The sequence below is a fragment of the Corvus kubaryi genome, unplaced genomic scaffold (assembly GCF_017639235.1).
Source record: "Corvus kubaryi isolate FWS band 111438036 unplaced genomic scaffold, C.kubaryi_AGA036_p1.0 37367, whole genome shotgun sequence".
Classification (NCBI taxonomy): domain Eukaryota; kingdom Metazoa; phylum Chordata; class Aves; order Passeriformes; family Corvidae; genus Corvus; species Corvus kubaryi.
The window spans coordinates 3553530-3580696 of record NW_024581119.1 but is presented as its reverse complement, the minus strand read 5'-3'; the positions used below and the strand labels follow the sequence as shown (position 1 = coordinate 3580696).

At 47.2% G+C, this 27167-nt stretch overlaps 1 protein-coding gene across 2 annotated transcripts; it reads right to left on the bottom strand.

Annotated features, from left to right (window-relative positions):
- Window positions 1-222: 222 nt before the first annotated feature.
- NCAPD3 (non-SMC condensin II complex subunit D3) lies at window positions 223-27161 on the bottom strand. 2 transcript variants are annotated; one of them, XM_042034269.1, is made up of 35 exons: window positions 27135-27161; window positions 26539-26693; window positions 26042-26204; window positions 25460-25635; window positions 25199-25372; window positions 24619-24680; window positions 24032-24119; window positions 22621-22754; window positions 21851-21923; window positions 21443-21565; window positions 21047-21299; window positions 20463-20525; window positions 20202-20285; window positions 17289-17362; window positions 16233-16367; window positions 15339-15553; window positions 13709-13894; window positions 13329-13426; window positions 13111-13226; window positions 11605-11712; window positions 10974-11088; window positions 10802-10882; window positions 9235-9473; window positions 8519-8598; window positions 7157-7294; window positions 6700-6833; window positions 6359-6558; window positions 5801-5911; window positions 5240-5395; window positions 4335-4504; window positions 3976-4097; window positions 3800-3865; window positions 1186-1266; window positions 1021-1084; window positions 223-928 (listed from the first exon to the last, which is right to left on the bottom strand). In XM_042034269.1, the coding sequence occupies exons 2-35, from the start codon at window positions 26677-26679 to the stop codon at window positions 817-819; spliced, it is 4335 nt and encodes a 1444-aa protein (XP_041890203.1). In that variant the 5' UTR covers window positions 26680-26693; window positions 27135-27161; the 3' UTR covers window positions 223-816. The 2 variants fall into 2 exon arrangements, with proteins under 2 accessions (XP_041890203.1, XP_041890204.1); XM_042034270.1 differs by having other exon boundaries at window positions 836-1087.
- Between the last annotated feature and the right edge of the window lie 6 nt (window positions 27162-27167).

The window sequence follows — 27167 nt, the reverse complement described above, 5'->3', positions numbered from 1 at the left end:
CAAGGCACCTGCCCAGAGCACTTACCCACCTTGTCTGAGTTACTCACACCCTGCTTGCAGTCAAATCAGTCTCTTTAAAAGCTGCTGGGTCCAACACTAATTGAACTGAGGGCCCAAGATACCAATGATGTGCTAGAAGAGACTGAGAGGCTGTAGAAATCTACAGGAAAAAAAACCAAACTCATTTCTCTGTCAGCTCAAGAAAAGGGGAAACGCCGTGGGTGGAATTAATTCTGCAACCATTTATTTTCATCAAATGCTAATAGTCAGAAATAACATAGTTCAAGAATAGAAATATTCCATAGAAAAAGAAGATTAAGGCTGTTCATACACACAGGAGTTTGCACAACAAATAAGAGGTGATGTAGCGTGCAATTACCAGATTTAGGGGTGCAGCAGTGACAAGCTGTTTTACCTTTGTTCAAATTAAAGCAACTCTATTATATAACCAAGAGGGACAATGAGGGATTGGGTGAATAAACCCAGCCACTCACTGCCCTGCAAGCTGTGATAAATGCATTTATTACCAAGCTTGTGGCAACGTTATGCCCTTACTTTCCCAAATGGACAAATTACACATCCTGAGAGTGAAAAGCCACCCTCCTTTTATACTGCAGCCCTCCAGTGAGCTCTGCCAAGAGCAGCACTTACAACCCCTGTGTGTGCTCACACAGGCTTTGTCTGCCCATCTCTAGGGCAGTGCTGGGGAAAACACAGCTCAGAAGAGATGGCTAAGGAAGGATGTGCTTCACAAGCAGAGGGGAGGGACAGGTCTCAGGCAGCGTGGTGGTTCTGTACAGCAGTCCAGGGGCAGGCTCACTTGGCTGCTTCCAGGGGGGTTTTGCACTGTGACTGCTGCAGAGGCACTTGCTGGCTGCTCCTTCTCCTCGCTGGGGACTTCACGTTCCACTGCCGAGGTGGGGATGGGCTGCAGGAAGGGAGCAGGACAACCATGCACTTCCAAGCCCTTGACCAGCCTTTCTGCCTGCAGTGGCTGTTCCAGACCCGTGTGGAACTTACGGTTCCTCTGGCGATGGCAAATAGATGATACGCTTCGGCCTATCCTCAGCATCATCATCTTCCTCTGCTGCAAACAATACATGTATTTTTATTTTACAAAATGCCACAGATTTGGTCATTTGGGGTTGGTTTTTTATTCAAATTAGAATCACAGGGATGACTTGCCTGGACCTGAAGAGGGTGTCTGTATCGAGCTGATGCTACTGACTCCAGCACCAAAAGTCAAGTCCCCAATGGTCTCAGGCTCTGGAAATAAAAAAAACCCCACATATTAGCAGCCTGTGACACAGCCAGAGGGCAAGGCATGCTGCTGGGCAATGCTCAAGTGTCACAGAGGAAGTAAATCCAGTTAACTGCAAACACACACATTTATCTCTCTCTCCCAGCCCACCAGCCTCAAACCCCTCTGCTGAGTCTGATGGGTCACATCAACTTCAAATTCCAGCCTCTATTCCTCCCTGGGTGGAGGAAATCACTTCAGTGTGGGACCTCGGTCCTGTGCCCCCCTGGCCTGCCTGGGAGGGACAGCCACCCCTTCCACTGAAGCTTTGCCATCTCTCCCAGCAACAAGTTCCATCCAGACCAGTTGCTCTGCTTAGTCAAGGCAGAATTTGGGGCTCCTGAAAACTGCCAAAGGCCCTGCACAGCCGTTCTGTGAGGAGCTGCCTGCAGCCAGACAAGAGGAATCACTTGACAGGGGAGCTAGGTAGAATTTAGCTTGCCTGAATAGGCCCTGGTTGTCAGCTGTCTCTTTCCTGTCATTTATCTCAGCAGAGATGTCACAATATTCAGATTTTACTTAACTCAATGCTCTGTTTTATGCTCATGTTTCCCAGAACCTTTCACAAGGAATTAAGGTAGGAAATGCTTTATAGGGCAGGAGTTGGAAACTCAGCTAAAAGGACTTCTCTGCACAGCTGACCTGGGTTTGCTCTTTAACTCCTGCCCTGTCCTGGAAGGGAATCACTGAAGCTTAGAGCAGAAATCAAACTTGATCCATCTGCCTTAGCTCAGCCCTGCATCTCTCAGGACTGGCTGTGCAGTGTGTGCCTGAAGAAGTCACCTTGGTAAGGAGACATTTATGGGAAAGAAATGGGAAACTAGGGCTTCCCATGCAGCTTCCCATGGGAAAGTGGCATCTCCACATGTGTTTATGTACAAACCCCACTCACCCAGATCCACTGAAGCTCTTCCCAAAGTACCGAGCAGGAGTTGAGGAGCCCCAAAGACAGAAGGGGAGAGAGACACAGCCAGAACAGCTGAGCAAGGCAGAAAGGAGGGACAGCTGCTCCCAACTTCTCAAGTACAAACCTGTTTACAAAGAACTGTGTCTCCAATAGTCTGAGAAGGATATACCAGAGAAATAAAATGTTTTATCCTGGTTGTCTATCAGCCTGTGCCACCATACAGATGGCTCAACACACGCTGACTGAAGTGATGATCCTGCTCTGTACAGTTTGTCTCCCTGCTGAAGGACACATGCTGCCTCGAAGCAAAGCAGGAATTGGGCTCTAGTACCACTGCAGATTAACATTCTTCCTGCTTTTTCACCATATGGTGCTTTAAGAGCAACAGCCGTGCAAGCTTCCAAGAGACCATGGCGCTCAAAGAATCCTGTTCTCTAAAAACACTTTTTGCACAAAACCCCACATTTTTTGCTTGTTGCTCAGGCAAAGAGAAAAACATTGGGGCAGACATGTGCAGCCCAGCACACGGGGAAGAGCAGGATCATATTTTCCAGTGGCTGCACACCAGTGCCTGCTCAGGGCCGTCAGGGATTTGCAGAGCGTGGCTCTCCCGTGTGTGAGCAGGGCAGGGCTCTGAGGGGGCACTCCCCCAGCTCTCTGGGGACGCCAGCCCCTTCCCAAAACAGCCCCCAGAGCCCAAGGAGAGCTGAGCTGCCACACACTCACACCTGGGGCTCTCTCCAGAGCACTGGGGGTCTGCACCTCACAACTCACAGCACAAAGGAGATGGCCTGAGGGAGCTCAGCAGCAAATTGGCAGAAAGGGAGGGGATCTCCTGGATCTCCTGCTGGAACTCGGCTCCACTTGGGTTTGACTGTAGCTGCCTCTCGTGCTTGCACAAAGAGACACTGCAGGGTTGTCAGAGAGCATTCCAACAAGGCCTGCCTCTGGAAGGTCAGGCCTTGCTCAGCTGCAGTGGACACAAGCACAGAGACTCACAGTTTGTGTACTGGACATTCCTGTCTGTGTCCTTCTACTTCTGTTTCCACAGCAGTAACCAAACCACATCATTCCTTCTCCAGGGCTCAGTTCAGTTCTTTCTTTCACTCAGTGACTGTGCAGGTTGCTAATCCCTCTGAGCAGATCCCTGTGCTCTCCCGCAGCTGTCACAGCCCTGTGCCTGCTCTAGGAGCTGGCTGTACCAGGTGTGAGACCCTGTCTGCACAACTTAGAGCAGAAAGGACCCAACCTTGAGGATCTCCCTCTGCAGCAGGGCTCTGCAGTTCAGTCTAACATTGCTCAGCTGTGCTTCCAGAGCCAAGGAAGTGTTCAGCCTTGCACCTTCGGGCAGGGCAGGCTGGAAAGGAACCACAACCACCTTCCTTTTCGGCACCCCAGAGTCAAGGAAGGAAGAAAAGCACTCTGTTACCTCAGCATCCCAAAATAAATTCTCTCCTGCACTGACCCTGTGAGATGCTCGTGGAGATGACTGGACTGTGCTTCCCCACGCACACCCTTGGTTTCAGGAAGGTTCTTCTTTGCTACAAGCACTTAGATAAATAAATAGTCCGTAGCTATCAGCTCCTACTCACGCTCTGGGGTGCTGATTGCTGGGCCCACCACAGCCACCTTTTCTCGCCTGGACTTTTGGCAGGACACTGCAAACAACAAGGGAATAATTAAGAACAGAAAGGCACTCAAGACTCTTACTGGATCAGTGTAAACAAGATCCAGTGCAGAGCCAGAGCAGCCTGCAGCAGTTCCCCACCTTGCTGGCTGCCAGATGTGCTCGGTGAACTCCTCCCCACACTCTTGCTGCGCTGCACGGGTGCACCTTCTGCTGCCAGGAAGGCAGCGTTCAGCCTGGCCACTGTGCTCAGGAGAGATGCCCTAGGGCCAGAAACAGGACAGGAACTGGGATTTCCCTCCAAAAGCCCTGATGAGATGCATGAGGAAAGATCCATCCCCTCCCCATCCCTTATCATCTCAAACACCACTTGATAAGAAGATGATGCTGCAACACCCATGACCTTCAAACCACTTTGCAAAGAGTGGACCAGCAAAGCAATATAAATATCTATAATAAATATAAATATCAAACACCAGGTAACAAAGAGGAGCCTGTACCTGCGACCCACTTGAGGCTGCTTCAGAGCACCAGCACGAGGTATGGCCAACTCAGAAGACCCAGAGGAAGGGATGAACCCAGATGTGGGCGGCCTCCCACTCGCAGGAGACTGAGCATTGTTATTATTCTGGCCACCAGGAGATGCAGCTCTCTCCAGAGACGGAGATTGCTGTGGAAAACAGGAGAAAAGGTCATGCCTGACAAGGGATTACAAGAGTAGAAAACCCTGCAAGGTGCTTGGACCTGAGTGTTTAAGAACTGCCCTTTGTGTGATGGATGTAAAAGGGTGCTGGGGACAAACAATTTATTGGCCAAAGTTTTAACAAGAAGTGAAGAGGGGACACAAATGTAACGTCCTAGTTTAGAGGTCTATATATAAAGTGCTCTTCTATAGTCTGCAGAGACATGCACTTCCAGGCTAGAAGTCATCTCATCTTAAGGTAGGTGTCCAAAATAGTTCAGGACAATTGACTCAGGCACGTATTTATTTTTTTACACTGAATTTAAAAGAGGGTCTGCATGACTAGGACAGGTTTGAATTTCCACTTTGTAGACACCTGAAGTCAGACAAAGTGAACTCCTTTCTTTGATACCAGTTTATCATTCTGGGAACAGAGAGAATACAACATCTAAGCCCAGGCAGCACCAAATTAGACTTGGTTTTCCCTTTAAATTGAATTCTTTCTCCATTAATCATTTGCTGCTCCTCTTGGCTTTGTTTGTTGATGTTCTAAGCCTATTAAATGACTCTGAAACCAAAGCTGCTGTCAGGAAGTACAAAGAGGTATGAAAACCCTTCATGACCATCCTGCTCCAAGTGCTGGAACAGGGCCCACAGGCAGGGCCTGGGCGTTGTGAGCACACAAATTTGAGCAGAGACAGGTACAGAGTTAATGGCACCAACCTCCCAGTGGGCTGCTGAGAGCTGCTCTTGTTCCAACTCCTTCTCCCTGGCCAGCTGCTCTTCATATTTCCTCATGTCATACTCCAGCTCGACTACCAGCTGCTGGTCCTCAGCAAAGAAGTCTTTGATTTCGTTTCGGTAATCTTGCATAATTTCCTGCAGCAATAAGGAATGTTTGGACCCTTTCAGAAATCTCCCCCAGCTACTGATTCACATCCCCATTCAGATCACAGCTGCTTGGGAGCAAAAGGAAACACCAGTTGGTAGAGCAGAGGTGTTTTTAACAGACTGAAGAGTTTCAACTCCAATTTGTTCTTCAGAACATGAAAAAGCTTTCCAGCATTTGAGCTTTCTTCCTGCCCACGTTCCACACCAAGAGCCTTATCTCCAATCCTTCCACCTCCCACATTATTTAACACAGTGGCAGTGCCACAACATCACATCTTCTGAATTGTTCCCTTCTAAGAAGGCTCCTCGTTCTGGCAGTGGTTGCACACCCAGCACATTAACTCCAGAGAGGATAAAAAACACCACGACCAGCAAGAAAACACTTCCCCTTACCCGCAGGCAGCTCATCAGGTCCTTAAGAGCTGGGGTCCTCTTCTGCTCCATCAAGGACTTCAGTGATGTGATTGTTGGGATGATGTTTTCTATTAAATTCTTCTTTTGACCCTTTTTGTGACCAAGGCATGAACAGTTACGTGAGGCAATAAAGGAGAAGCCACTCTGCGGTTCGCTGGACGGCCCAAGTGAGAGGAGCTATCCCCCCACAGCCAGGGAATTACTGTAATCAAGGCTGCTCTTACACCACACACACGCACAGAGGCTTTTAACCTAAGTGGAGCCTTTTCAGATGCATCACTAAGTCACTCAGTTCTCACAGTGAAGGCAGATTGCCCAGAGGTGCAGGAAAATCACTGTTCCGTTCCAATGCTTCACCAAGGAGAGGAGTGGGGAACAAATCCAGCTCAGCACAGCTCCCCTGGCTTCTGGGAAATGCATTTCTGGTCCCTACAGCTCCAGGACGAGCATCCCTCCCAAATTGTGCCTTCACATTTTGTTTTTACAAGACACAGAGCTCCCCAGCCCTGCTCCCACAGCGGACCAAATGCCCCTCACCTGCAAGATGAGCTTTTTCTGGGCCACCTGCATGACAGCACTGGCTGTTGACATCTCATCTTCCTCAGGCTGAATGTCTTCCTCAGGTTTGGACCTCATACTTGAGAGCTTGATTTCTTTGCAGCTAAGGACTGCAAATGTATCTGAGAGCAGCTCGCTGCCTTCCAGGTCCAAAGGAAGGACCTTATACACAAAGCAAGCTGGAATACACAGGCAAGAAACCATTTATTTTACCAGAAGCAGCAGTGATGGGGAAGCCAGGAAGATAAAACACCTGGATTATGGGCTTTTATACAGACACCAGTTTTTTGTTTACCAGATTTTATAAGGCAGACCCTTACCTAGGATGTTGTCGCTGATCATGGTGGTGATGTTGAACCTCTGCTCATCTGTGAAATGGTCCAGCAGGAAGGTGTAGATCCTCATCCTCTTCTCCTTGTTATCCTTCCCCTTCAGAGAGAAGAGCTGCTTCGCCCTGTGGCAGAGCACGACATTTTACACAGGCCCAAATCCCATTATGCCAGCTCCCAGAAATAATGAGACCTTAAATCAGCCAGGGATATTTGCATGTCACTTTTAAGACCCATAAACCTGTTAGGACACCACACAGTCCTACAAATTACACACATCAGTGTCACAGAGAAGGCAGGACACAACTCAGCACTGCTTCGCCCGGCTCTTTTCACTCTGTTGCATGGATAATTATGAAGTGACACAACTGCTGTGCTGTCACTGAGAGCTGCATGGCCAGACAGCCCATAATTTAGCGAAAATTAGACAGAAATGTGCTCAACTGACCGCTCGCTCTGGGGGAACCTGTTGTACTTTGGATGTTTCTCGTAGCTGTTGAAATGGAAGATGCACTCGATGAAGTGCTGGGAGAATATCACGGGGTTCCTCATCAGCAAGATGTGCACCAGGCAGTACTCTGCAAAACTGGAGAGGAGGAAAAGAAAGAAATGATCACTGGATAATTTCTAAAAGCCACCCCTGAAACTGTGTAGGGCTCTCAAGGCAGGAGGATGGTTTTCCTCTGCCAAATCTCCCTCAATACCACATTTAATTCTTGCCCAGCTCCATCTGGGCTTGCACAAGGATATCAGCTCACTGGCATCCACCCTTTTTTCAGAGAGACAGACATTTCATTTTTACTCATTTTTATGGCCATTAGAGTCAGAAATAAATCTGAACTTGAATCCAGGCATAACACTTAAATTATTTAAATAACTTGGGTTCCACTGTGGCTGAGACACAGCACTCAGCAACAAGTTAATCCCCAAAGGTCCTGCAAGAGCTACAAGGCAACCCCAGACTTAAAGAACGTGGTTTTGTCTGGATGCAGTCTCTAAATGCAGATGCAAAGGAAAAAGCTCCCAAAGAAATGGGAGGAACACGATGCTGCAATGTCACCATCTACTGGAAAGACATTTTTAGATATTAAAGACACACTGAAGAGAAAGGGAAGTGTGAATGGTAATTGACAATAGGTTGATGGTTCTGGAAATATCTGTCTCAGACCGATTGTTCCAGGCAGAAACAAGGAGCAAGGTGTCCAGTCCTCCTCCTGCATCCAGAATTTCTACATCACCTCCCCCTCCTGGAAGAAACGTGCCCCACTCATTTCTCACAAAGCAGAGCAGCTGGAGACTCTGAAACCTCAAAAAACTTCATAAACATGCACTTAAAACCAGAGTGCATAATTCCTCTGACACCTCATCTGGCAGGTCATTCCTTGACAATTACAGGATGTGGCAGAAGGCTGAAGAGGCAAGGCATGCAATGTAAGACAAAAATCCCCAACAAAATATTTAATCCTAGTCCTAAAACAAAGCCAGCACTTGAGACAGAGCCTGTCAGAAAACCACAAGGAAGATTTCCTACAGGCTTGTCTCAAATATTGACTTTTTTTCTGGATGACTGAGTCCTAAACAGAGCAGAGCTGCACGTTTTGAGGACAGCCAAGGACACACTTTGGGACCTTTAAATAAACAGGAGGGAGGCTCATCACCTCTTTGCTGCTGTGCAGACCCTAAAGGAAGTACAGAGGTTAGCTGGATAATCTGCTATATCACTGGAATTTTAATTCACAATGTGAAGGTGCCAAGACTGAGACATCTCTGACCTTCAACTCCTCCATCATTTCACAGCTGAGTTTTTTACCTGGCAATATCTGGGTTTGGATCCACCAAGACACAGACAAACCGAAAGAAGAGATAGTTCTTCAATTTCACATACTCCCCCTGTAGAAATCAGCAGACAAAAAAAATGAACCACCTGAACCAGGAAAACTTAGTGTGAACCTCCAAATTGTAGGCAAATGAGCAAGCTGTAAAACCTAAAATAAACCCCAAGTATTTTGGGGGATGCTCTAAGCAGCATAAATGCCACAGCAGCACATCAAAGTTTACCCCAGGTATGAAGAATAAAGTAGAAAAACGAAAAATCTGCTCTCCCACCCCACGGCAGACGTGCTCTTCAACACTGTTTTCAGAGCCAAAAAAGCATGCACTCCAAAGCTGCCCTCATGTGAGCATTGGGAGGGTAAACATCTTGAGCCTCTCAACATTCACACCTTCAGAACAATCAGCAGACACAGCAGGAGGAAAAAAAAGGTGTCGTGGTGCTTGTTACAGCCGTTGATAGAGGAGTGAAACTGGAGGGAGTTCAAAGAAACCAAGATGAGAAAAGGGGCAACCATTGACTAAAAATAACCTCATTACCCAACTGTGCCAGCTGGTGTTGATGTGATTGCTGCCGGCCAGCAGAAAAGGCAGTAACTAAACACAGAGTTGAAACACCCTTAATTTAGCATGGATTAATTACAGTCTGAGCCGCCAGGCAGCGGACAGAGGCACTGAGGCTCAGCCCCAGCTCACCTGGAGGAGGTTGGTGAGCAGGGTCAGGGTGTGCTCGCGGATGACGGGGTGCGGGTCCCGCAGGCACAGGGAGATGTTGGGGATGTATCTGTCCACCAGGGAGGTGTAGAGCATGCACAGGTCGCACAGCGCCGTCACCACGTTGATGCGCACGGGCATTTCCTGCGACACCTCCAGCTCCTGCACCAGGACTGGGATGGACTCCCTCGCCAGCTCGTCGTGCTGCAGGCACAGCTTACCTGGGGAGCAGCACCAGAGAGGCAGAGCTGGGAATGAATCGTCCTTCCCAACCAGCCCAGCCCGGCTCACTGTCTCCTTCGGGTCCAAAACGAGCCGGGGAAGGAATCGGGAAGTAAACAAGGGAATAAACAAGAAACTCGTGCTGGAACTTGATGAGCAATCTGCATGATCTCTCAGGGAGATGGTACTTCAAGTTCTTCCAAACTCCCCTTAGACCTATAGAGTGGGTCTCTATGCCAAATTCCCTCCTTCACAGCAAACTATTTCTGTGTACAGGGTATTATTCAAAGCAGCTAAAAAGAACAGCCCCAGCTGTCATAGGCATAGCAGGGAGACACCCACCTCTGAGAGCATCACTGAGCCAACCTAAAATAAAATAGCCTGCAATAGTTCTAACATCACTTCTCCCTGTTCCCAAGCTCTGCAGAGAAGTATTAAACTTTCCAAAGCAATTAAGGGAAGAATAATGCTGCCTATCTGTAAAAGAAACTTGTTCCTAACCATGGAAGTATGAAAACCCAGAACTTGCACTTGGTATTCCTCAGAATCCTGGGAACGCAGCTGACCAGGCTGCTCTGAAAGCAGCATTTCACTCATGCTGAGGAGAACGAGTAACTGTGTGCAGTCATTCTGCTCTAAACTACATCAAAAGCACCAAGTTTTCTTCACCTTCTCTTAAGCATCTTACTACAAGAGAGATGATCCTTCAGCACCCAACTCTGAGTACAAGGAGAGCACAGCTCTGGGGGACACTGCTAATTACTGATCGCTATTAATGCATTAAACACCTGGGGAAGCAGAGCTGGCAGGGTTCTCATGGTTTGCCCAACTTGTTTCCATGGATATTTGCATTGCTAAAAGCTCTGAGCTGAGGTAATGCAAACAGAGCACTGGGGCTCTCTGTCACAACTGCCAGAGCTTTACAGGGAATTATTTAGGTTGGAAAAGACCCCTGGGATCATCAGGTCCAACTTGTGACCGATCCCTAATTTGTCACCCAGCTCAGAGCTCTGAGTGCCACGTCCAGCTGTCCCTTGGACACCTCCAGGCATGGGGACTCGAAACCTCCCTGAGCAGCCCCTTCCAATGTTTAATAACCCTTTCAGTGAGGAAATTATTCCTCATGTCCAACCTGAACCACCCCTGGCACAGCTGGAGGCTCTTTCCCTTTGTCCTGTCCCTTGTTACCCGGTTTCTCTCTCCTGTCAGGGAGTTGCAGAGTGATAAGGTCACCCCTGAGCCTCCTTTTCTCCAGGATTTTGGGCGGAACTTCACCAGAAAGGCTGAGATACAAAAAGGCCCATTTCTAGGGCAGGGTGGCACTTACCTAAAGTCATGACTGCATGAGCCCTGACCACGGTAGGCATGGCTGAGCCTCTGAACTGGGAACTGTCTTTGGAAGCAGACACTGGAAAAGAACAGGTCAGGGATGGAAATGTGGTCTGGCACACAGTGGTGTCTGTCAATGCAAAGCTAAAGGCAGAAGGGGAGTGGCTCACGTTGGTCCTGGCTGACAGGAGGGGCCAGGATGGCCTGAACCAAGAAGAAGATGTATTTCTCCACCTTGGCTGGGCACATCTGCGCAGCCTCGCCCAGGAGGAAGAGGTGTCTCACCTGCAGAGAGAAAGCAGCACTGCAATCAAAAGGCAGTGGGCTGAGCTGCAAATTAAGTCAGCAGGAGTCGGTTCTTCTCCAAAAACAACTCAAAATTCCCTCAGTCCTTTCAAGGCAGTGGCGGGAGAACAGAAGGGGAGGCTTTGGAACAGAAATCCCGGGTGGGTGTGTTTAACATGCTCCAACACCCCCCACATCTAATGATACTGAAATACTCCTCAAAGCATTCCATGCATTTTACAGACCTCTCTCCTGAACAGCTCATCTGAGAAGTTTGAGTGGAAAAGCAGGGAAAAACCATGTCATATATTAAAAATACACAGAGTGCCATATCCTTAAAGCAACTGCTGGTGTGTAAAACTGCCGTGTGCTCCCCGCTCATAAATACAAGACTTCATCACACACACAGGCCATGCACATTCCCATTATCCCAGTCCTTGGCTTGGACTTTGAGGAATACCAACCCCAAGCACACCTCCACCCTTCAAATAATCCGTGAAGGGGAACCAAACTTACCAAGAGATCCTCCTGCAGCTGCTCTGCTCCACCCTCTTTGAGGACTATATTGGAGATGTAGCTGTAACAGGTGGATACCAAATCTCCAAACACCTGGTTGAGCAGCTCCTGCTCCATAATTAAACAAAATTAATTCAATACATTATTAATTAAACAAAAGGTAGCTGTAATATCTGTACACACATGAATCCCTAATATCAAAGTCTTTATATACTTTTAATAATTTGGATCCCATTAAAATCAATCTGAGAGTGCCTTGGAGCTTTAAAATTCTCCCTGCACATCAAAGGATGCGTGCAAGTGTCAAAACACCTTGGAAAATTTGGCTTTTAATGATCCACAGGCCCAAGTTCACCTCAGTATAGAAATCACACGGACTTAAACAAAAAGGATTTAGGCGGCTGTTTCATGTGCACCCAACACATTGGAGGTGTCTGTGTGAATTTTTAGATGTTGCTTGAAAAAAGCAGCTCCATTAACAAAGAAAACATGATGTGAATTCCAAAGAATTCGGAGGGGAAACACAGGAAAAGCTGATTGACTACTACACTGTGGTGAATATAAAGCATTATTTCTGGTTTTCCACCATCTAAAAGTGGCAATTTTAATAACCAAATACATATATAAATGGTAGCTGTTAGATTTGATAAAGTGACCAACTTACAGGAACATCTGCATTCCATTTTAAGCCAACACTCTGTGATAATTGAACCTACAAGGGAGGATTTTCTGATTGTCAGTTAAAAAAAAAAAAACCCCAGAAAGCATCACCCCACCGTGGCTTCTGAGGCAAGAGTGTGCAGTTTTGCCCATTATTTACTAAACTTGATTGGGATGCTTATTATAAAATAGCTGTCATCAATACTGAAAGAGAAATATAAAACATCACTAGGGATGATATAAAATCATTAGGGACAGAGACCTGCATCAGTTTTAGCTTCTTAGCAACTGTGTTCAGGCTGAGATCTTTATTTTACCAACAAAACATGGCCTAACTTCCCACTGTGGGAGCAGAACAGAGCCATGGCATAAAACAAATAGAGGCAGAAAAAATGTTATGAGCAAGTTATTAACTCCCTGTTTGGTCTCCAGGAAGAGGTCTAGAAAATATGTGTATCTCAAGCAGCTCTGATGGAGAACAGTCAGAGATTACAGCAAAAATCCATGGCTTCAAACTGGACCAAGTCTGAGAAACAGCTGCTGTAATAAAAGCACAGCAACAGGTTTCCTTTAGGAATTCTGTAAACTTGGACAGAAAGCAAATGCAAGGTATTTCAGAGGTGTGTGGGGGAATACATTTGAAGACAGAAGACTCCTTACGAGTCCAGGCTTAGCCACAGGACGTTCTCCAGCACAATTGCAGCAAAGAAAGCTGAGCAGAGCAGGCTCGAGCTGCTGGAGTCAGAGCCCCTTTTTTAGAACTCACCAACCCACAGCCTGGAGACAGGAGCAGACACCCCCTGAGCGGGGAACAGGCTATTTTAAAAGGTTTATTTTAAGTCCCACCTGTGCCTCCTTTGGTACATCTACGGAGGCCCGGCAGAGCCTCTGCAGGGCCTGCACAGCCGGGCTGATCAACACCCGGGGACACTGAAACTCCTTCAGCCAGCTCCGGATGTTCTCTGCAGACGAGATCACACATAAAATGAGAATTTTCTAAGCTTTTCAAGTGCTTATGGAGGAGGAGAGGCACAAAACCTCTGCAGCTGCCCAGGGCCACTCACCCCTGAGCCCCTCACAGCGGCTCCTGGGGAGGTGCTCTGCCACGTGCCCGATGACACACAGGATGTGTCCCACAGCGTCACTGCTCGTGTTCTGCTGCCTGGAAAACCAACAATGAACTCTGAGGCACAGAACCAAATCACAGCTGAACGATCCTCTCATCTGGGACATGCATTATTAAGGCAGACCTGTCAAAGCCAATGAAAACTCTAAGGGATTAAGGAAAGAGCTGGTTACTGCACGGATCTTGAGGCCACTGCTGGATTTCCAGCTGCAGAACTCACAGCTTGAAGGAAAAACTGTGATTTAAGCAGCTAAAAGGCAATCCGTGGAAGGGCACAAAGTGCTCCCTTGCAGAATGGAGTTCAAAGCACAAACTGACCTGCTGTACCAGGATTCAATGATCTTGGAATAATCCAGCTTGGGGGAAGAACATGCCACCTTGGCAAGCAGCATCCAAGCTGCACTGGAATGCTCTGTCTCCAGGTGAGACATGACATTCTGGATAAAAGTGGAGGTCAACTTCTTCTGGCTGGACCACATAGTCAAGGCTCTGCTCAGGTAACGGCTGCAGGGAAGAAAGGAAAGTTTAGGGAGGAATAAACAAAGCAGTTGGTAAAATCCAGAAAAATCCAACATACGCTGGGCAACACAACAAAGCTGCCTGGCATTCCCACTACTCATACTGAAAATTTACACATTTACACATGTTTTCCCTACTGACCTGGCATCCCTATACAGATGTAGTGATCAGGGGCAGTAGGACAATGGTCCAACTGGTACCATAACACATCGGGAAATATAATTTCAGTAATTTGTAACAAAGACTTTCTAGCAGTTCTTATTTAATACCCAGAGCCATAATAGAATGGCCTAAATTGGAAGGGACCTTGAAGATCATTTCATTCCACCCCCTGCCATGGGTAAGGACACCTTCCACTAGGCCAGGGTGCTCAGAGCCCCATCCAGCCTGGCCTTGAAGACTCCCAGGAATAAAGGAACAGCAGAGTCATGTCAGGGGCATCACACCCTGCTCGTTTTTCTGCATGACCCTAATTATCTACTTCACGTTGGAAGAGCTGTGAGATGTCTCAAGCTGCAAGGTCCTGCAGGTTCAGGAGGAAGGAGGTGCCAGGAATGTGCAAACCCTGTTACAAAATGCCCGAATCAGAACAGTGACAGCTCCCCACACTGGCACGGCAGCACCAGCAGTGCCTCGCTCCTTCTGAGCTGTTCTGCCCTGTTGACTAATAAACATACAGCTGTCTTTAATCAGTGTTGTGTCCTCGTCATGCTGTGTGTCATCCCATCTCTCCCGCTCCTTCCCACAGCGTTCTGAGGCAGGCAGGATAATTCGGTTTGTCACAAGACAAAGTAACATATTGCACATAAGAATTAATACAAGGTGATGTTCTTGCTTTATATATCCCCTCTCACTTCTGTCAGAGGAACACCTCCATTTGACTTAAATATTCATGTGCTATCAGTGCATCCAGCACAGGATGTAACAATGCTGTGTGCGAGCATTTCAGTCCAGGGAGAGAACACAGGTAACAGGAGCAGCGAGTGAAAATACCTGACACAAAGCAAAGCTGAACTCCTCTCACCACCTGCCAGCTTGTTCATGTTCAGCAGCTCTGTCCTGAGAGCTGGCAGGACAACACAAGCACCTCAATCTGGTAGTTTCCATCTCCAGCATTATACTGATGGTTTCAAGCAGGGAATTTAAGTAGCTTTAAAGAAATCCCAGAGAAAAACTGGGTTTCCTGTCCTTGCACAGCAGACAGCACGTGCATTTTAACAGTGTGGGTGTCAGCTGTGGTACCCAACAGTCTGGGGCCACACAGGGAACGAGAGCACAAACTCAGACTCTCATCTTAGTCCTCCAGTCAATAGGTAATTTCCTTCTGTAAAGGAAAAGTTGTGTATTCTAATGGGATTAAAAGTAGAAGAAACCTCTGGGTTTTGTCCCTGAATGTTAACACAGGCAGAGGTGGGGAAAATGCACTTACCCCAGCTCCTTGCTTTCTGAAGACAGGGACAGCAGATCCCATGCCAGCTTCTGCCTATCATCACTCCTGGATTTATTGTAAGGTTTTATGTTTTGCAGCAAGATCTGATCAAGGCAATCCAAGGCCTTTTCTTGGACAGAGTTTTCTGCACCCATCACAACGGGCACCACCCCGTTCCACCAGGCCTTCTGCACCAGGACATTGCTGTGCTGAAACTGAGAGAAGCACATTTTTCAATGATGAGGGGATCCCAAATGCACGGGTCAGATCAGCAAAAGGCCTCCAGGTTCAGCTACAAACTTTGAAACTGAATTTTAATCAACCCCAGCAGTGTGGCAGCAGGTGGGACAGGGAAACTCAGCATGACAAGGTCTTTAATCATCTCTATGATAAATACCTGGTGTTTCTGCTAAAGTACTGCAACACTTTGTTTTGAGACTCTATAAAGAATTATAACAGGTTTGCAATAAGGCTGCACAGCAGATGATTTAGCACTAAAAAAAAAAAAGAGCTTTGCTTAATATAAACCCTGTGCTCCAAGCCTGAGCTACGAACCCTTTGTGAATAAATAGAAAAGAAAGAAAAATATAGCAATGCTATCATCCACACATTACATCTGAAAGTGATTCAGGGTTTTTTTTAACTTGAGAAGGCCAGCAACATAAACATTTTCTTCATGACACATAAATCAACAGCCAGAAAAATCAGTGTTTCCAACAGTTGGAAGCACTCTGCATAAATCACAGGGAGGTATCAGAGTGACTCATGACTTCCGAGTCGAAAGGTAATGAAAGAAATGAGAGCGGAGTCACAGAAGGCAGCTCCCTGAGTGAATGACTGATTGCTGTGGTCCCTCCTGCCTTCCCCCAGGGAAAAATCCCCGTTTCCCCTCACCAGGAGCAGCTCTGTGATGGAGTGCAGCGCCTGCTTGCACACGGACGCCGCGGGGTCGCGGCAGCGGTCCCGCAGCGTGCCCACGTTCTCGGCGGTGCAGGGCATGTGCCCGTGCTTCAGGAGGCTCCCAAGCACCTGCGAGGCAAACAGCAGCACAGCTCTGTTGGGAATCCAGGCCGGGGGGCACCGAGTGGTAAAGCAAAAATACAATCTACCCCCTGCCAACGTTAGCCAGAGATTTATCTCGCCCAGGGTGAAACGGCACATTAACGATTCATGAGTGCTGGGCACAACCAGAGATGTAAAACGGAACAGAAAACATCATTCCAGTCAGTCCTGCTCTGAAACAGCAGCTGGAGAGGGAGAATGTCACAATTTCCCCTTGAAAATAACGTGCCTCTTGTACGAGCCACAGCTTTTTCTTGGCAATAAGGAAGAGGGGATTTATTTTTATTCTTAATCAAAAAGCATTAAAACATGAATTGCAAAGCCCTAACTGGGAAGCTCAAATCAGCGTGTGAATTGAGGGGGAAGAGCTGGGGTGAAGAGGACTAACAGAGGAAGGCAGTCAGCAGCAGACACCTCTTTTTTAAAACAAGGAAATTTCCATTGAAGCATCTCTTTAAAAGCTAATGACTTCATTAAAGAAATGAGCAGCAAGGAAAGCAGCACAGAGCTCAAAAAGAGGCTGGATGTAACCTAATCTCTTTGCTAACAAGGTCAAAACAAACTAAGCAGCTAATATGCTTCAGTTTATGAGGAAGTCTCTTAATTGAAATGCCTATTGACATTTGACAAGAGCCTCTCCTTGCAAATGACGGAATAACAGAACGCCAACAAGGGTACTAGAGAAATTCCCATCATTATGCCTGCATTATTTACTTATCAGGAGCTAGTAAACAAGATCTTTAATGCCTTTAAGACACTCTGCAGGGAGAGCAGGAAGCTACAAGTGGGCAAAGCAACAGAGTTTGCAGCAAAGCTGTGGCCTAATTAATTATTTAACGGATTTTGGGTAATCACTGAGAGCAGAGAAGGATGTAAACCCCACCCTACCCGCACAGCAGGTTTCCTCACGATGATTTTCTCATCTCCAGCTCTCTCTCTCAGTATGGCCATGAACTCTTCTCCTATCCAAAATGAGGATAAAAAGGAATTACCCCCACAAAGAAGGAATTTCCCACAGCACCAGTTGGAACCACACAATCCCAGGATGGTTTGGGTGGAAGGGACCTCAAAGCCCATCCAGTGCCACCTCCTGCCATGGGCAGGGACACCTTCCACTGTCCCAGGTTGCTCCAAGCCCCGTCCAACCTGGCCTTGGACACTTCCAGGGATGGGGCAGCCACAGCTTCTCTGGGCAACCCGTGCCAGGGCCTCCCCACTCTAAAGCAGCACAAACTCAGTGCAAAACCAAACTCAAATGGTTCCCCAAAACTTTCAGAAGGACTGAACAAAGCACAGTTAAAATCACCCAGAACAATCCAGAACGAGGCATAAGCCAGAAGGAAAAACAAACCCAAACAATCCCCCCACTTCTTGCATTTATAAACACATCTTCACATATCACAAAAGAAACCAATGGAACGAATTACTTGAGACATGCAGCAAAAAAAAAAAAAAGGGTGAATCTGTAATTTCTGACCTCTTTATTTGTCTGCATAAAAGATGCCAGGCTACCCTCAGAGTCTGAGAGCTCATCAGATGAGTCAGGCACAGCTGAACAGGCACAGGTACCCCTGCCACCTGTGGGAAGAGCTACCTGGGCAGAGCTCGGACAAATGGAGCCAACACAGAGCCACGGGAGGTTCTGCAGAGCTCAGAACACCCACAGCCTCCTGTGAGTTTTGCCTCAGAGCTCCACACAGCATCAAGCATTAATGTATGAACTGCTGTGTGTTACAGAGGGGAAATGACTCCCATTTATTAATTCCTTGAGGCTGCAGAACAGCAGCTGCAAAGAACCACCCCAGAGTCTACAAGGCAACCAGAACACATCTCTCTTCCCTGAATGCCAAGTTAGGGCTCAAATCTTACTTTGCACAGCCATATTCACACTTATTGCTGCATGCTGTCAGGAAAAAATACATCATCAAGGCAGTAAGTTATTAAATGACACACAACTGAATACACAGATCAATTCTTTCTCACATTTTGAGTCACTGGCCTATTAACTGGCCATAAGGACTTCCAGCATTTTACCATGGCTTTTAAGGTTTCTATTTATTGCTGTTTGTTAAATTTCTCCCAGCATCAAGTCAGATTTCCCAAAGATATGCCAAATTTGGAGATCTGTTACTTAGAGATTCACATGGACATCCATCCTGTTGCCATTAAAAAATAGGATTAGTCACAGGGAACTAATCAAAACTAGCTTAAAAATAAATTTTTACCAAAGGAAGCAAAGGGACTTTGATCTGGGCTTCCTTAATGGGCAGCTAAGTGCAACCCCATCCTCCTCCTCCTGACAGCAGCTGCACAGGAAGAGCACAGAACCTTTCCACTGCAAGATTTTGCTGCTAAAATAGTCCAGTCTTGTGAAGGTGACCAAATAATCACACTTTGACATTGATTTTCCTGATGTAGAAAAGGGGGAGGGGGAAAAACCAATGAAACAACCAAAAATCCCAAGTTCTAAAGGGCTGAGAACTCCCAAGGGAAGGGAATGTCTGATGCTGGTGGGCAGAGGGAATTGTGCAGTACACACCTCACCTTGCAGTTTATCCCCACCCTTCTTATCTCTGCCCTTGTGTGCTGAGCATGTTCTGACTATCCCCAGCCAAGAGTTATTTCTTTTCTAAAAAAAAAAACAAATGAGCTGTTTGGTCTTCAGAGGAGTGCAAAATTAGCACAGGCATAAGCCAAGCACAGGCATGTGCCAGACAGCTTTGCTAATGCACCTTGACTGCCTCGGACAGCCCTGGATTTCAGCATCCTCTGGAGCTCCAGACAGTCTTTCTTCATTCCAGTCTTTTCTTAATTTGTTTTGCCAAGTGCCAAGTGTGTGCTCAGCTGGGTATCGGATACAAACCCCGGCATCCTCTGGCACGGGGAGCCTGCAACTGAACAGGGAATACACAATACCTTGAGCGGCCTGGAGGACTTTTCTGTCTGAGGGAGCAGATTAAGGAAATTTTATCAGCAGAGCGTTTGAAAAGGGAGCTTTCAAGGGGGGGGGAGATCGGAGCCTGGCTCCTGGAGATAGGGAGGGAGATCCCAAGCGAGGAGCAGCGTGAGGCACGGAACAAAGGCACCGCTGCAGGATGGGAAGCGAGCAGAGAATTGAATTGTCAGCAGTTCAAGGGAGGTGAACAGCAAGAACTGAGAGCACAGATCCTGGCAGGGGCCTAAAGGTTAGGAAGAAGAGCTTTTCCACACAAGAGGAAAAGAAAGGGAGAGGTTTGAAGGAGGAACATCCCGGCCATAAAAGCCAGCTTTCATGGTGATTTCATGCTATCAACAAATTAGAAGCAGCTTGCCATGCTGCATCAGGACATTTCATGTGACACTGCTTTCAGCTTCCAACCTGATGCTGCAGAGAAACGGGTCCTTGCCTACAGAATGGAGCTACTCCAAGGTGCTGCGCTTTACAGAGTAAAATGTATCAGTTCTTTGAGCACTGGAGCAAGAGATTTAATTACCCTGAAATTCATGGAGCTGCAAGTGTTATATCCCACATCAATTACCGTCCTTTTTGGGAAGACTAAATTACCTACTTTTCAACAAGTATTGCCATCACGTTAGTACCAACAGACATCAGCATTTCAGGATTAAATGTATTTTTCAGACTTGAGTGGAAACAGTATTTCTTTACGGCTGGCAATTCCACCCCCTTCATCACCCCTAAGTGTTTTGTAACAGCTCTCTCCACTTCCTTTGAGAAATGGACAATGAATACACTTCAGAAAGTCTGCTTTCAATTAAGGCTTTGAATGGTTATCTGAAAAGGCTGCTTTAATTCTGACATACCATCAGGCCTAGCAGTGTCACTGCTGTCTGTCAGCTCAAAAGTCTTGGAAGTTGGGAAGGTCTTCAGTGGATGGCTGGACACGGCTGAAAGAAAAGATAAAAGCTGAAGAATAACAAAGGCATATATTCACCCGGCAAGAAGATGGTTGAGTGTTAAACAGAGAGCCTCGTGCATGCCCTAGGTTTAACAGATATGTGTATTTTTAGGAAATGGCATGCCAAGAAGAGCCTGAGGCTCACTGGAAAAGAATGACTCTGTACCTCCTGCACTGGCTGTCACGCCCGCAGTGCCTGTGCTTGCTTCCAACACTGTGTGGACACGGGCTGCCAAAAAAGAGAAATAAAAAAGGAAATCAAACAGAGTATTTTAATTCTGGATGTTCTGCCATTGCAAATTTTTTTCAGGCAAGCAATCTAATGGTGGGAAGCTGTGTGCAGGCTCTGAATCGTGCCATCTGGCCTTCACCACACCTGAGGGAGCTCGGAATGCCAGTCACGAACAGAACTACTTAGCAGAAGCAAAAGGCAACTCAAGATTTAATCAGCTGTCAGGCAAGAATGAACTGCCTTTTTTTTTTTTTCCAATGAGCAATTTCAGTTGTCTGTAAACATCCTTCAAAGGGACCTCACAGAGGAGTCTCTTTAGAATGATACATGAGAATAAATCCCTTCCAAATATAAGGCTTCATAAGTAACAAGGCTCATGAATTACTTCTCATTATGACACAATACGTAAGGACTCTGTGTGCCAGTTTTTAAGTTCCTGACAACTCCTACCTCCCAGCAATTATTCCCTCGAAAGTTCAGGAGTGCTTTTCGTTACCTAATGTGCCCATAGTACTCACAGCTCTGTAGTAAGTCCTGAATGCTCTCTGAGACAGCAGCAGATTTCATCTCGAGACAGCAGTCAAGGCTGCTGAGAGCCTTGCTCCGGACCACGGGGGCTATGTCTGAGCACCGGCCAAACACCATGACCTGCACTAAAAACTTGTGCTTTAGAAACCTCTGATCCTCCAGGGACAAGGAGCTGCCCGGGTTCCTCTCTGGCAGCTCCAACAAAGCCAAGGCTGCATCCAGAGCAAACACTCTGGAGGGAACCTGTAGGAAGAAAAAGCACACAAGGTGCTCTGTTAATGTAAGTGAACACAGAGTTCTCTTGCCTCTGGGTACCAGCAGTGACAGAGCTATTCAGTGCTGAGATTGAATCCTTCATCTCCAAAACATCAAGGAGATGCACTTACTTCATAGAGTGAGAATTTATAAAGCCAGGCGATGAAAGAAGCGAACTCTGCACAAGGGAGTTTGTCCAGCAGGGTCGCCAGGGCCTGGGCAGCGCAGGTGCGATAATCAGCCTTGTCTGGGACCTGAAAAACAAGGGCAAGAGCACCCTGTGATACTTCACTGCTCTGCTCTGCATGCCAGAAAGGCATTTCAGGGCTTAAGAGAAGTATTTTTTTATTTAATGAGCTGATATGGTCACATTCAACAATAGCTGGGAGAATCATCACAGCTTCCTCAGTCACTGCTTCACCATCACATGTTTTCATTCCTTACAAAACATGGTGAAAACAGATTTCCCAAACTATCAGTGATATTCCAATGTATCCACACGAGTTCTTCAGCTCCAGAAGCAGCAGAGCTTGGCATACCTGGGCACAGATATGTTGGAGCAATATTCGGAGAGTAGGATAAATAGCTTCTTTCAGCTCATCTACCAGAGAACTGCATGGGAGAGAGAAAAGCGGATTTTAATAAGGCTGGTTTATAACAGAGGAAAAATCAAGGACATTCCCTTTGGAATGCATTTGAAAAGTCAGGAAAAGTGGCCATGATTCTGGAATCATGTGAGTGCAGCAGGATATGCTCAGAGAACCATACTTACTTTCCACATTAACCTGGCTTTGCAGGCACAAAATAATTTCTTCCCGTACTTTTCTAACAAGTAGAAGGGAAACATGAAAAGCTTCTTTGTTCTCAATCTACTTTTACATGTTGTCTGGGGATCTCTGCACAAACTACACTTCCAACAACATGGATCCCCAACAGGGGGAATAAACATAAGCAAAACTTATCATTAAGCAGGAGAAAGTAAAAAACTAAGGAGGAGTGAGCTCCATGTTAATCTTTCATTTCCTTTACAATTCTCTGTAGTAAAACACAAGACCTGAAAAACTGACACAAAGCAAAATACAGAAAATGGGTCCTTTCCACTCACCACCACTTTCCTGTCAAACAGCACCTTCTTTCCCCTCTGCCAGCAAGCTCAGTAAATTCCCATTCCAGACATTTTAATTAAGCCTCATTTGCACAAACAACTTCAAAGCCAGTGCCAGTTTCTCTCATCCCTTTATCACCTCAACAGCAAAGCAAAGGCATGCCAGAAGAAAGGAGCAGCCATGCCCAGAGCTCTGAACATCACCTGATGAATTTTATAGCCAGGTTCCTGGCACTGGTCACAGCTGGTGTGATGGGAAGGACCTCATGCATGGAATCCTCACTGCTCTCCGCCATCAGAATTACGTAGAGAAGTCGATGGAAGACACATTGAAGGGTCTGGAAAGAAGAGGCTATTTGCAGGTTCTTTTCCATGGATAAGCACTCCAGGGTCACGAGATAATTCTGAATCAAGCTTAGAACCAAGCAAGAGCACATATTAAAGCATGACTCCTAGCAGAGAAATTCCAAGAGGACACTTTCTAAATGCACACAATGCCTTTCCTGGCTCTGATGTTCTCATGTAAGTTCAGCAAGGTCTCAGAAGGGCTTTCTGAAAGCCTTAACAGCTGCCCTCCAAAGGTGTGGACTTTTCTTTGCCAGAAACATTTGGAATTTGAGGGAACTCAAAGGAGATGTCCTAAGCTAAATGCGTGTTTTGTATCACTACGTGCACTTGAACTTTTGGAGTTGCCTCCCTTGCCACAGTTTTGGGACCACAGCTTGCCTCATGATCCTGACATTCCCTGAGCAAGCAGGAGAGGCAGGGAAGGTGAGGCAGGTCTGGGAAGGGGACACCTTCCTATCACCACAAACGGCAACAGTTCCAAAAGGCTCGTGCTGCACTGAGAAACCAAGGAGGCAGAAACATACAGGCCTAGGGCTGCTGAAGTTGGGCTGGCACTCAGGAATACCAGGTTAGTGTGTACTCCAGGCTTTCCTGACTAGACAGCTGCTGATTCTCAGCCTGCAGGCTCAGAACCAGCCCGGGGGGGGTCACACAACTCACAGACACAGCTCGGGCACACCCAACCTTCAGCAGCCCCATCCAGAGCAGCAGCAGTCGGGTAAGTGGGAGTTATGCCATGCTCTGCTTGCCAATTTGAACAAATCAAGATGGAAAGTTTCTGGCAGAACTGGCTGCTCCAAGATCACAGAGTATTCTCTGAACAAGAACCAGCCCTGCTCACCCTCACTGAGTGCACAGAGCACCGCACAGCCCAAGCCCTCACACGCTGCCAGGCGGTGCTGCAGCTCCATCTAGCAGGGAATCGCAACATTCCAGGAAAAGGCAGCCACCTGGAGTTCTCTTCCTTACGATTCAGAGATCCAACGCCACTGCAGCTCTCCTTTGTTTTCAATTCATTTGCCACAAGAGTCAGCAGAGCATGGAATTCACTGCACACAAGTGCAGCAGCAAAGAAGCCAAAGGGAAAAAAGGACTGGGGTGGAAAAAACCATCTTTGCTCTGACCCAGCAAAGACCCGGCACAAAGAGGGAAACCGGAGCGAAAAGTAAAAACCATGCAAGAAAAAACGACATGTGGAGAAGGAAAGAAGCAGCCACTCCTTTTCAACGCTGCTGTGAGGGTGTTAAAGATTCTGTTTAACTTTTACCTTATCTTGTGTGCCATGGAGAGGGGAACACAGTAAGTACAGTCCGTAACAGGCCGCCTCAGGAATGTACTCGGCTTTATTAACATCCCTAACAAAAGAAGACAAAGCGATGTCTCTCCCTTTCATCAGAGAAACATTTACTATGACTACTACAGCTAAAAGAGCTCATTGACTGGAAAACATTCAATATTCACAAGATGCTGTTTGCTGTTAGCACACGGAATATATTCCAATTACCTTTATAAGAGAATTTGTCACTTTCATAAACAGGGCCTGGATCATCCTAAGGTGGAGAATGTAGAAGGTACAAGAACTGGGGGAATTACTTCACCAGGCAGGTTCCTGTTTGGGGGGTTCCTGTCAGATATGCTAATTTGCAGAATCTATAAAAATTGCACACACATTACTCGGGGTGTGCATCTTCGGCCTTTTCTACCTGATGAATTTGTGCACCTGAGGATCCTCATCTAAAGGTACACGTTTTATCACCCTAACTGTGTCTGACTCGTACTTTTAGGGCCGGAGAAAAAGGCATCAGTTCAAAGCATCATATAAACATTAAGAATTATTAAGAATTATTTGCTCACATGGATGCTGAAAAGTCGAACTCATGGAGCACTGGCTCAAAGCTGGTCATTTCAACAAAGACCTGCAAGGGAAGAGAGCCAAGCTGAGCTCAGTCCCCTGAGGGGAGGATGTGCAGGACTCTGGGACGTCTGGGGTCACACCATTGGGTTTAACTGTCAAAAACCTCCCTTGAAGCAGAACAGAAGCAGAGCCCAAAGCCCAGAAGCTCCCCCCAGGAACAAGGGGTGGCTGCCCCTGGATCCCTGGCAGTGTCCAAGGCCAGGTTGGGCGGGGCTTGGAGCAGCCTGGGACAGTGGAAGGTGTCCCTGCCCATGGCAGGGGGTGGAATGAGATGAGATTTAAGGTCCCTTCCAACCCAAACCACTCTGATTCCATGGACAAAACATCTGGCACACGTCAGCAAGTTTTAAGCATGAGAGGCAGACACGAAGCAGGCACCCTGCTCCCACATCTCCTCTAACTCCCAGCAGGGACCAGGTGACGGAAGGCAGGGCTGCCACCTCTCCCTGTGGAGTGCTCTGCATCCCCAAAAAGTTTGTGTTAGGGCACACAAAGTTCCTCAAGCTGAATCTTTCTTACCTGCACACAGTTCTGCAGGCACTGAGGCTTTTCTTCTAGGGACAACTTGGTCAGAAGTCTTAGGAAGTTTTTCAAAAGAAGGAAGATGGCGTTGCGGACTTGGAGAAGACCTTCTCTTGACCAGTAAACATCCTCATCATCCTCTTCCTCCTCCTCTTCCAACATCTCTTCTACCTATATTGGCAGTAAAGAGAAACAGCTTGCCAACAATTTGCTTATTAATAGGGATTTGTATCTGAAGAGATTGCACAAGCATCTTACACTGGGGCTGTCATTCCTGCACGGTCTCCCTTTCTTTCTGTTTCTTCTGGCACTGGACTGTGAGCTTTGAGCTTGCGCCTTCTTCCTTTTCCTCAGATCTCGAGGCAAGCATTTTGTCAGGGTGTGAAGACATTTGTCAAACACCACTTCATGGAACACCTGGTTGATTATGCTGCCTGCCAAGAAAAGACAACTTCAGTCCTCTTCCACACAAAATACAGAGAGCATCAAACCATCTGAGCATCATGTCCCATCCCTGGAAGCGTTCAAGGCTGGGCTGGAGCAACCTGGTCTAGTGGAAAGTATCCCTGCCCATGGAATGAGATGAGCTTTAAGGTCCCTCCCAACCCAAATCAGTTTGTGATTCTATGATCTCTGCACAGGTGTTGTCCTAGAGCCCAAGGAAGTTCAAGAGAAGACTAAAGAGCTCCTTGAACAAAGCCCAGCTGCACCAGGCTGATGCACCATCAGCAGTGACACATTCCAGCAGGATCACTGGCTGACCGACCCCTTCCAGCTGCACCACGGAGAGCAGCAAAACTTGAGGGCGTGCTGGAATACAGAGGGATCCTGCTGGCTCACCTGGGATCTCCAGCAGCAGGAAGTACAGCCCAGCCGCGTGCAGAGCGAACACCCTCTGCTCTGCGTTGGCTCTCTTCTGCTGGCCCACGTGCACAAAGTGGTGCAGCACAGCCACCAGGGCCTGGTGGGACAGGCTGTTCTCAGCAAACAAGATCCAGACATTCTGAGGCAAGACAGAAATAGTGAGAAATCCCGTAATAACGCGGATGTCCAAAATTAGCCATTTTTCAGAATTTAACAGGTGCCACCGTGACCAACTCCCTATGTATTATATGCCTTAAAAAGTGTTTTAATAATTATCATACGTAACACTAAATATATTTAATATTATGCTAAATGATACTATCAAAATTTGGGAATAGCTTTCCTCTGAAGCATTCCAGCACAGAGAGCAAGAATTGTTTGAACAGCTTTTGAATATTTTGCGAATTTTAAGGCGAGACAGACGTGAAAAAGACAAAGTGAGGATGGCTGGCTCTGTGTTCAGGTCATGTCACCTCTCTGCTCTCCTGCTCCCCGGCGGCAAAGGGCGCCAGAGCGCTGTACAGGCCAGCGAAGCTGTCGACTCCATCGGCCGTGATGTCCTCCGCTATCCGGGGATCGAGAGGCTCGACCTCCGTGAATTCCAGGTCCCACATCGTGTCCACCCACGCTGAGAGACAGGGAAAAAAAAAAAAAAAAACAAAAAAACCAAACCAAACAAACAAAAAAACCCAAAACAAACAAAAACAAACAAACAAAAAAAAACCCAAGACAAAACCAACAACAACAAAAAACCAACAAAAAAAACCCAACAACAACAACAAAAACAAACAAACAAACAAAAAAAACCAAAAAAACACGTTTGTAAGCTCCAGGGAGAAGATTTCTCAAAAACACGCGTTTCACCCCAAATAACGCTCCAAAACAAACACGGAATACCCAAACCCCGCAGGACACGGGCGCGCAGAGAACAGCTGTAAGAAGGCCCGGAGCCAGAGCATCCCGCAGCCCGGTGACCGGGCCAGCGCCCACCCCCGAACCGAGACTGGGACAGAGACAGAGGGACCGGGACAGAGGGACCGAGACACCTTCCCCGTCCCCAAGCCCTCACCCGCAGCCAGCTCCGGCAGCCGCCACCCTCCGA